Source organism: Mizuhopecten yessoensis, unplaced genomic scaffold (assembly GCF_002113885.1).
Source record: "Mizuhopecten yessoensis strain PY_sf001 unplaced genomic scaffold, ASM211388v2 scaffold7493, whole genome shotgun sequence".
Taxonomy (NCBI): domain Eukaryota; kingdom Metazoa; phylum Mollusca; class Bivalvia; order Pectinida; family Pectinidae; genus Mizuhopecten; species Mizuhopecten yessoensis.
The window spans coordinates 699,784-710,506 of NW_018407075.1; the positions used below are offsets into that span (position 1 = coordinate 699,784).

The window sequence follows — 10,723 nt, forward strand, 5'->3', positions numbered from 1 at the left end:
AGAAGAAGTCGTTTGAAGTTTTTGACATATTTGACCCCTGTGACCTTGAAAACAGGTCAAGGTCATTTTCGTTCTCAAACTTTGTAGGGCTCCTACCAACGAAGCTTTCAGCCAAATATCATGACTCTAGGCCTGTCCGTTCTTCAGAAGAAGTTGTTTAAAGGTAAAGTTGACGGACGAGGACGGACGGACGGACGGACGGACGACGGACGCAGCGCCACGGCATAAGCTCACTTGGCACTTCGTGCCAGGTGAGCTAAAAACCACAGTGCAGTGGGACAGGGATCCTATGGAAGTTAAGGGGAGGTAACTGTATACAGGAAAAAACACTGAAGTGGGACAGGGATACTTAGATAAGGAAATTTTGCCTGTGTATAATTCAGCATCAGGCTGTATCTGCTATATTCTCTAAACTAATAGCATGTTAACAAAACATGCTATTCTGAGTAAACTACCCACAGACACTTCTTGGGAAGTTATGAAAAGTTTAAATTGTTTCTCTAGAAGGGTGTTAATTGTCCTTAAGTTTTTTGCTGGTCTTGATTTTTGCATCTGGGAAGATGACACAAACATGTTCAGAACAGGTACATCAATCCCATAAAAATATTCAATATCAAAAATATTGTAAGTGGATAACTACCTAAGGTACATCATGCCTACCAACTCAAGTTTCATAATTATCAGTTAACTCATTCACCCCTGAAATTTCATAATGAACTATTTCAGCCTTTGAATTGGAAGGGTTCAAATGTGTCATCAGGGGTGAATGAGTTAAGAAGGAAAGTAGCGTTATGTCAGAAAAAAATCTATAAATGGTTATTAGAAAGGAATAATTATAATTCCCAATAAACTTGTTGAAATCTGAGTACTATTCATGTCTACCGAGTTTTATAAAAAATCAATGGAGAAGGTCAATATTAACAGGAGTGTGTTTGACAACACCCACTCACAGCTGGTTGGATGGTCAAGAATATTCCAGTATACAAATTTTAAAATGTACATCCCATCCCCCCCTTACTGTATTGCAAGAGTATACTATATATACCAGGACGTTTATGCTGCAGTTTATTTTTCACCTCTTTTGTCCTCCATAATGAGGGTGAATTCATCACTTCAGCGAATATTAGTAAACAACATAATATGCATAGGAACTAAACGTGAAAGGCAAAATTAAAACTAGGTGTATATTGATTTTACCGCCGAAGGGTAAATGTGTGAATATGGATTTCACTGCCAAAGGGAGAAAGCGTGAATATCGATTTGACCGTCGAAGGGTGAAAGTATGAATATGGATTTTACCACCCAAGGGTGAAAGTATGTCTGGGAGAAAATGTCCTCGGTAAACAGTGGTTCCATGGATGGAGGTATCTCTCCCCCCTTCCCACAAGGTCTTGTTTACTTTGTGTATGTACCTCATGTTCGATATGGAAGGACTTGATGACGATTGGCTCATCCTCTGGACAGCTGTATTTTTGGAGATACGGATGGGCCAAAGCTTCTTCAGCGGTCAGTCGCTGACCAGGAGAGAAAACCAATAGTTTCTCCAGCAGATCAACAGCTGCACAAAAGCAAAAAGCCTCATTTAAGTTAAATACACCAACAATACTATACTAAGATAGAGTATACATGATGATTACAATGTACAATTGGAGGAGGAATTAATGTAAGCTCTAGATCTAAGCTTGTTTTCCCAGCCAGCCCCTTGAATTCATATGTTTGTATTAAACATTTGTTTAATTATTGAATAAAATACTGTTTAAACTAATATTATACAATTATTGCCCTTGTTTGGGGAAGATATGAATATATTTTTTACCTGAATAATGCAATGTTCCCCCAATGGTATGACACACAGAACAATTCCAACAAAAGTCTCTGCATTACTTTTCTCACAGCAGCTTACAGTCTATCAATGGGTATGATCAGTGAACTTAATTAATTTCAGAATGAAATGGAGTTTCCAGTTTCCAAAAATGTTTATTAATGCACAAATTTTCTGTTGTGATATCGTCACCAAACTGCAAATCAAAACATCATGGCCTGTATGGAGATTGGTCACATTAACAAGCACACAATATAAACAGAGTCACTGCCATCACTATGGTTATAAGGAAGTTTTATTTTTCCCACAACCCGATAGGTTTCCTCACTCATCACCCATTGGATAAACCCGCTAGGAGTTGGTAAACATTTCTGGTCACCGACTAGTGGGTCGTACCACCCTTGACATTATTTCATTGGTCGATCTTCTGATTATGATGTCAACTAACAATGCTATGCGAAGTCGTCTTCCATTGTGACACCATATACTAAGTATAGCTCATGGGAAATGTTTCTCCTATCAGAAACAGGAACAACAGGCCCATGGGCCTTAACGCTCACCTGAGTCCTACAGTATTTATTTTTGTTGTTGAAATATGTACCAATTTGAGTAAAAAATAGTTAAGTATAAGGTTAACTGAACTTTGTCAGGACCATGATGAGCTGATCATGCCTAGACCGATTTTCAATTAGATCGGCCTATTAGAACTTGTTTTTAAGTTTGAAATAGGTATTTACAAAATAGCTGCCATGGCAGCCAAATTGTATTTCTGATCGACCCGAAAAATAATAACACTTTGTCAGGACCATGATTCGATCATTCCTACCAGGTTTCAGTTCAATCGGCCCAGTAGAACTTGACTTTAAGTTTGAAATAGTTTTTCAAAATGGCAGCCTTGGCGTCCATATTGGATTCCTGATCGACCCGAAAAATAACAACCCTTTGTCAGGATTATGAGTCGATCATTCCTACCAGGTTTCAGTTCAATCGGCCCAGTAGAATTTGACTAAGTTTGAAATAGTTTTTCAAAATGGGGGCCATGGCGGCCATATTGGATTTCTGATCGACCTGAAAAATAACAACACATAGTCAGGGAGATGTCAGTAACCTTCCCATGAAATATTAATGAAATCCCTTTGCCAGTATTTCAGCTTAAGTTGAAAATGTAAAATATTAACGGACGACGGATGGACGACGGATAGCAATAGGTCACTTGAGCTAAAGCTCAGGTGATCTAAAAATCTTATCGTAAATCTCACCATCAGAACTGAAATCTTTCAACTTTGACCTAAGAGAGTGTTTTGGTGCCTTAGACCTCTGTCGGAGCACCGATCCTGGAAGGACTTGCGTAAGTACATTCCATTCATTGTCATTGAGAGAGAGAGCATCAATGATCTGCCCCATCTGATCCATTTCATTGGCCCCGGGGAACAGTGGCTTGCATGTCAACATCTCTGCAAAGATACATCCGACCCCCCATATATCAATGGCCTTGGTGTAGTCTCTGGGAGAAACGATGAGCTCTGGGGAACGGTACCAACATGTTCCAACTCCATCTGTCAGGAAACCCTGAAACATTCGTTCAAGGAGATGCATAATGAAAATCAAACTGAACAAATGTTTCAAACGACAAAAACTTGAAACTCACTGTAATAACCCTTTGAGGGCAAATTTATCATGGCAACAGTTATAAGTACATTTTACACAGCCTACCATACACAATTGTATAGTTATCATTTGTAGAGGGTGCAATTAACACTGGGCAAATATGGATTTTACCAGTGAAGGGCCAAAGTTTCCATGAGTCTGTTCGTTTATTTGTACAAACTGGTTTGTCTGGCTTTTTAAATGTAATATTTCAATCAACGGACAGTGGTAAAATCTGACAGACCTGCAAATGTTAATGCAGGCCTTGAGAATCTCTGCCAAGGCTTGCCAGAAAACCACATTTAATCACACAAGGTCTGTCCTTATTTCATAAATGAAGTGAATGAACAACTCTGGTCTGATTGGTCCATATTTTTGGAACGCGATAAACGAAAGCAGCCAAGGTAGACAACATATACCATGCACTGCTGGGAGTAAGGTTTCATCATACCTTGTGAGAATACTCTGTATCCACAACCCTGGCTAGTCCAAAGTCAGCTATCTTCAGCACCATATCATCTAGGTTAATGAGCAGATTGGCTGGCTTGAGATCTCGATGAACCACATTTGCCGAATGTATGTATTTGAGGCCTCGCAACAGCTGATACAGAAACAGACGAGTGTGTTCCTCGGTAAGCTGACCCTGCTGAACAAGCTGATAGAGATCAATATCAAGTAACTCCTGAATGATGTAAATATTCCTCATTTCATTTACGTTGATATTGCCATGGCGTCCCAATGCAAAACCATTAGGACCCAATACTTCATACACTGTGACTATATTTTCATGCTGTAGACGGCGCATTATCCTTATCTCTCGTAATACATATCTACAGCTTTTCTTGTCGATGAAACAGAGCTTCTTGATGGCAACAGATTTATCACAGTCACTGTCTATAGCAGAATAGATGATCCCATTTCCACCACAGCCAATCCTCTGGAGATCAGTAAAGCGTGGATCTACGCAGAACTCCACATCCTCCAAGGTCTGCTGGGAAGGATATTTGTCCGCCATACCTATAGCTACCTATTAAAAATAAATTTATCACAATTAAATGATTTAAGAAGAAATGTGTAAATATAGTCATGATCAGGATATAACCTATTCTATTATAGTAAACTCACCTTGTGGAGCTCATCCTCCCTCGTAAACTGTATAATGAATGATGAGTTGGGGAACAGCTATGACATTTTTTTTATTTGTTTCTGTCAGACAGTTGTTTAAAATAAAGTACCAGGTAAACCATCATATTCCATGATCATGTGTTATACTATTCATCCTTAATTCACTCATGAATACATCAATATATAATATATAAAACAAGAGGCCCAGTGGGCCTGTATTGCTCACCTGAATATGTTTAAAATAATTGGTATGAAGTAAAGATATAGTACTCCATGGTAGGTGCTGTTAGTACATATGAAATTTCAGAAAGATCCATCCAGTACTAGAGATATAGCGAGAACAAACTTCAAACAGAGTCCCACCCCTATGCCCCTAGGGGGGTCATACCCACCAATTATACAAAATTGAGACCCCTTGGTCCAAGGATGCTCCAGACTAAATATGGATAAAATCCCTTAATCCCGATGGTCGAAGAAGGATTTTAAAGGTTTTACCTCTATTACTCCTATTTGGCCCCGCCCTTCTGCCCCCTGGGAGACCACACCCACTACTTATACAAAATTGAGTCCCCTTGGCCCAAGGATGCTCCAGACTAAATTAGGATAAAATCTCTTAATCCCTATGGTAGAAGAAGGATTTAAAAGGTTTTACCTCTATTTCCCCTATTAGGCCCGGCCCCGCCTCACTGCCTCCTGGGGGGTTAGACACACCGTTTATACAAAATTGGTTCCCCTTTACCCAAGGATGCTTCAGACCAAATACGGAAGAAATCCTTTCATTCCTACAGAAGAAGAAGGATTTTAAAGAATAATTTGCTATGTTTCCCCTATTGGGCCCCTTCCTTCTCCCCCCAGAGGGGGGGGCCACACTTGCTGTGTATATGAAATTGAGTCCCTTTTGTCCAAGGATGCTCCAGACTAAATTAGGATAAAATCCCTTAATCCATATGGTAGAAGAAGGATTATAAAGTTAAGGTTTTACTTCTATTTCCCCTATTGGGCCCGCCCCTCAGGTCCCAGGGGGGCCACACCCACCGTTTATACAAAATTGGTTTCCCTTTACCAAAGGATGCTTCATACCAAATTTGGACAAAATCCTGTCATTCGTACAGAAGAAGAAGGATTTTAAAGAATTTGATATATTTCCTCCATTGGGCCCCGCCCCTCAGCCCCCATGGGGGCCACACCCACCATTTATACAAATTGAGTCCCCTTGGCCCAAGGATGCTCCAGACTAAATTAGGATAAAATCCCTTAATCCCTATGGTAGAAGAAGGATTTTAAAGGTTTTACCTCTATTTCCCCTATTGGGCCCCGCCTCTCTGCCTCCAGGGGGGCTAGACACACCGTTTATACAAAATTGAGTCCCCTTCACCCAAGGATGCTTCATACCAAATTTGGACAAAATCCTGTCATTCGTACAGAAGAAGAAGGTATTTGAAGAATTTGCCATGTTTCCCCTATTGGGCCCCTCCCTTCTGCCCCAAGGGTGGCCACACTCGCTGTTTATACGATATTGAGTCCCTTTTGTCCAAGGATGCTCCAGACTAAATTAGGATAAAATCCCTTAATCCATACGGTAGAAAAAGGATTATAAATGTTTTACTTCTATTTCCCCTAATGGGCCATGCCCCTCACGACAGGTCCCTGGGGAGCCACACCCACCGTTTATACAAAATTGGTTCTCCTTTACCCAAGGATGCACCACATCAAATATGGACCAAATCCTTTCATTCCTACAGAAGAAGGATTTTAAAGAAAAATTTGCTATAGTTCCGCTATTGGGCCCCGCCCCTCAGGCCCCAGGAGGGCCACACCCACCGTTTATACAAAATTGGTTTCCCTTCACCCAAGGATGCTCCAAACCAAATATGGAACAAATCCTTGCATTCCTACAGAAGAAATAGGATTTTAAAGAATTTGCTATATTTCCCCTATAGGGCCCTGCCCCTCAGCCCCCAGAGGGGCCACACCCACCATTTATACAAAATTGAGTCCCCTTGGCCCAACGATGCTCCAGACAATATTTGGATAAAATCCCTTAATCCCTATGGTAGAAGATGGATTATCAAGGTTTTACCTCTATTTCCCCTATTGGGCCCTGCCCCTCTGCCCCCAGGGGGGCCACACCCACCGTTTATACAGAATTGTGTCCCCTTGGCCTAAGGATACTCCAGACCAAATTTTGTCAAAATCTACTTGGCCGTTCAGGACGAGTAGCGTTTTACATGTAAAGGAAAAGTTGACGGACGAACGACCGACGAACGACGAGCGGACGACGCGGTATGACATAAAGGTTCTACAAATAATTATTAATTAATTAAAAACAAAACAATACAGAATCACAGTAGAGTGCATGTCACTACATGCTATTTACTATTGTGCCTAATTCAGATACATAATTATTTGTAGAATTTTGACTTAGGTGTATGTCCAGTTAGACAAAAAAAATAACATACATTTTTTTGAGAGGGAGACAAAATTAGGGAGGAGCTTAATTGCAGGCACCCACTCTGTTCCCAGGACATTTGCCAAAGTGGGGAGGGGGCTTATTTGCGAGAGGGTGCTTATTTACAGTCAAATATGGTAAAACAAATGTCTAGTCATGATCAAGACAAAACTAGTTCTAATGGTTACATCATCAACAGTGTACTTTGCATCCTTCAATATGTTATGTAGAAGATAGTACAAAGGCGCACTGTCAAGGAGAACGTCAAGATAAAAACATTTATTTATTTTAAATAAAAAGTTCAGGGTCATTACAGCATGTGTGTTTGGAGTCCTGACTTGAATGTTTTGAGGTCAGGGCTGAGTGCAATGGTTGTATGTGGGCAACATAGTCCAGTGGCGAATGGAACGTGGAAACAAGGATTGAGATTGGTAGTTTGATGCTTTGATGCTGATGGAATTATATTACATATTTGTAAATCATGATTAATGAGGAAAGACTACTGAGGGTGATTTCTGCTTTGTTTGTGATGTTGGTGATATGTGAATTCCATGAGAAGTCAGATGTGATGTTTAGGCCTAAATACTTTGCTGAGTTTGTGTATTTTAATTCTTTTCCGTGTAGTAAGTACATGTATTTGTGAATTACAGGGTTTCTTTTGCATGAGACAGTTATAAGTTCGCATTTAGCAGTGTAAAAGTCCATCAACCACTTCTTTTCCCAGTTTTCTAGAAGATGTAGGTCTTTTTGTAGAGTTTGTGAGTCTGATACAGAGTAGATGGCGATATAAATGATGGTGTCATCAGCAAAAAGGCAAACCAGCTGACTTCTAATTGAATTTGGTAAGTCATTAATAAACATAAAAAACAGACAGGGACCCAGAACCGAACCTTGGGGCACACCTGACAGAACTGGACAGATATTCTATTCGTTTTTTCTACGAGAACTTTTTGGCTACGATTATCTAGGAATTGTTTTATCCAGTTAATAATTTGCAGGTTAATGCCGAAACGAGAAAGTTTGAAAATAAGTCTTTGGTGGTCAACTTTATCAAAGGCTTTTGAAAAATCCATAACAGCTTTATCAGTTTGTTGCCCATCAGCTGCTAGGTTATTGTAGATGTCAGACGTGACAAGTTGGGATTCACAACTGTGTTTGGAGCGAACGCCGTGCTAGAGAGGGGTGAGAAGGTTATGACTTTGTAGATGTGACATGATAGATACGAGGATGTGTTCAAAGACTTTGCTAAGTATACATGTAAGAGATATGGGGCGACAGATTTGTGGGTTGTTTTTGGCACCTTTTTTAAAGCAAGGAATTATATGTACTGTTTTCCAGTCTGCAGGGTCATGGCCTGTTTGAAGTGAGTTGTTGAAAATGTCTGCAATGATGGGCTTTAGGTTGGGTATAGGTAATGCCATTAACTTTAAGAGGTGAAATTCCAATGTTTTCTGTTTTCCTGCTTTTTGTAAAAAAAAAAAAAGAAAAAAAAGTTTGCTTGGTAGTTATTTGTTTCCTGTGTGAGTCACTATAATTTTTTCAAGATAATGCCAATATTATTTTCAAAGTTTGTTTGGGATTTCGTATTTAAGGGACTTCATGTGCTGTTTCATGTTGTGTTTAATGGTTAGTTTATATTTTTTGAGTTTTCTTATCAGCTTTTTATGTCAATTGTCATCCATGGAAGTAGCTGCGATACATAGCTTTCTGACGATGAGAGATTTTTTTTATATTGCGGGGCAGAGGAGGCTGCATGGGTATATTATTAATGTTAGGGTGCCTCGGTAGCCGTGATCGCTAACACGCACAGTCATTGTGCTACTGTGTGCTATCAAGCGTGAGCTACAGACCAGTCGCTCTCCCAAGAATTTCGGTTTGATCCCCAGCGGTGGTGGAAAAAAGAGAGTGAGTTGTTATCCCTCCGATGGCACGGTCAGGTTTTCCCCACGTGGGTTTTCCTCCACCACGAAAACACCATTTGTTCCCTTAGCGGCATCGTAATAAAAGCTCTACAGAGCTTATGTTTGTTGTTGACAATTGTACACGACGTTAAATAAAGATTATTATTATTAGTAGTAGTACTACCACGGACTTAGATAACAATCTAATTCCCTGGTACTACCATGGAAGGTCTACCCTGCTTTTTGACATTTTCGAGGGGATGAATTTGAAATGGTTAATGGCCACGTGCAACAAGTTAAAGATTCTGTCATATCGTAGTCCGATTCACAAGGCAAGACCAGCCTGTACCTGCATGAATGAGAATATCTTTGTTCAAAGATGCATAGGAAATTAAATATTTCCGTTTTTTTCTTCATTTTGGGAAAACAATGCACTTTATGGCAAGGGGAACAGTCTGCTTTTACAGTAAAAAAAATCGTTTTAAAAGTTAATAATATGTTAACGCTTACGGCACCTGTAGACAAAACCATATTTCGGTCGTTACTGTAGATTTATGTTTGCGATTTAATTTGCTATCAGCTGTTTTGTCACCTGTTAGATTTCAGTCAGTTATCTTTTAATCGTAGCCTTTCAGTCAGTTAGGAAACGTTTCAAAAATGTTTAAAATACTAACACCTTGTGGTGCTTTTTCAAGACCTCTTCCAAGGTCACCTCCGTTCAGCAGGGCCTTTTGTTAGGTGCAAGGAATCGCTAAATCACATTTTTTCATAGCATTCCACCATATTGACACTAGCAAGCGCCCCATTGACAGAGATGGCGAGTGTAACCATTTACGGTGATCGGAAATCCGGAAAAAGCTTCAGTAGAAATGATCAGATCCTAAAAAGAAAGGACATGTATAATGTGAGATACCAGAGATAGCTTATAGATGATTATCGGATTTATCTTACACAACACACAAACACATTTGTTTATATTTATAAACTTAAACAATCGAAATATTGTAATTACGGGATAAAAAATATTGTAAATAAGTGTTTCCCGATAGCATAGACTTGTGAAAACTCAATCTAATTAAAATCAGATCCCTATTCCCGTTCCTCTATGATCCTAATGTATCTAAGAGTATCGTAGAGAAACAGGAATAAGGATCTGATTTAATTTTTTTAATTTCAAAAGTATTTTATTGGCAATTATACATATATAATACAAACATATAAGTTAACATTAATAATAATAATATACAACATTTGATATAGCGCCCTATCTAGCTAACATAAGCCACTCTAAAGCGCTTTACAGTACATAGATATACAAGTAATACAATTAGCATATACATTAATTAATTCAATTATGAGGAATTCACAGGAGCTGCCTTATCAGGCGCTAACTACTAGTCCTATATGCCACCTGGCTAATATATCCCTATGTGTGTATGCCTGCGTGTGTGCTGGAGATGTATTGTGTTAAAGAAGATATTAGAACAATATTGACAAAAGAATTAGACAACAGGCTATGCATATATCAGTCTTCTTCTTTTTCCGGTAGCTACATGTATGTACAATGCTTAAATATATAAAATGTTGTAATTCGTTTTACTCTCACACACATGCACACCCACACCAGCTTATGTCTAATACTCATTATTTAAGGGACAAAACTTTGCCTGAATAATAGTAATAAAAACAATACATGGATATCAATTTGGAATTTATCTAGCACGTATAAGTAACGAAACGTTTTGATGATTTAATATAAAAGTCAACATGTATAAGAAT

The 10,723-nt window shown here is 39.1% G+C and overlaps 1 protein-coding gene across 1 annotated transcript in view; it reads right to left on the reverse strand.

Moving 5' to 3' along the window:
* LOC110453733 (mitogen-activated protein kinase 4-like) overlaps positions 1-9,742 on the reverse strand; it is a 17,341-nt gene extending 7,599 nt beyond the window's left edge. The window contains exons 1-4 of the mRNA XM_021502839.1: positions 9,621-9,742; positions 3,921-4,496; positions 3,082-3,391; positions 1,413-1,558 (exon numbers count right to left, since the gene is read on the reverse strand). Coding sequence (XP_021358514.1) covers positions 1,413-1,558; positions 3,082-3,391; positions 3,921-4,484 — 1,020 coding nt within the window. The 5' untranslated portion in view covers positions 4,485-4,496; positions 9,621-9,742. The remainder of the gene's footprint in view (positions 1-1,412; positions 1,559-3,081; positions 3,392-3,920; positions 4,497-9,620) is intronic.
* Between the last annotated feature and the right edge of the window lie 981 nt (positions 9,743-10,723).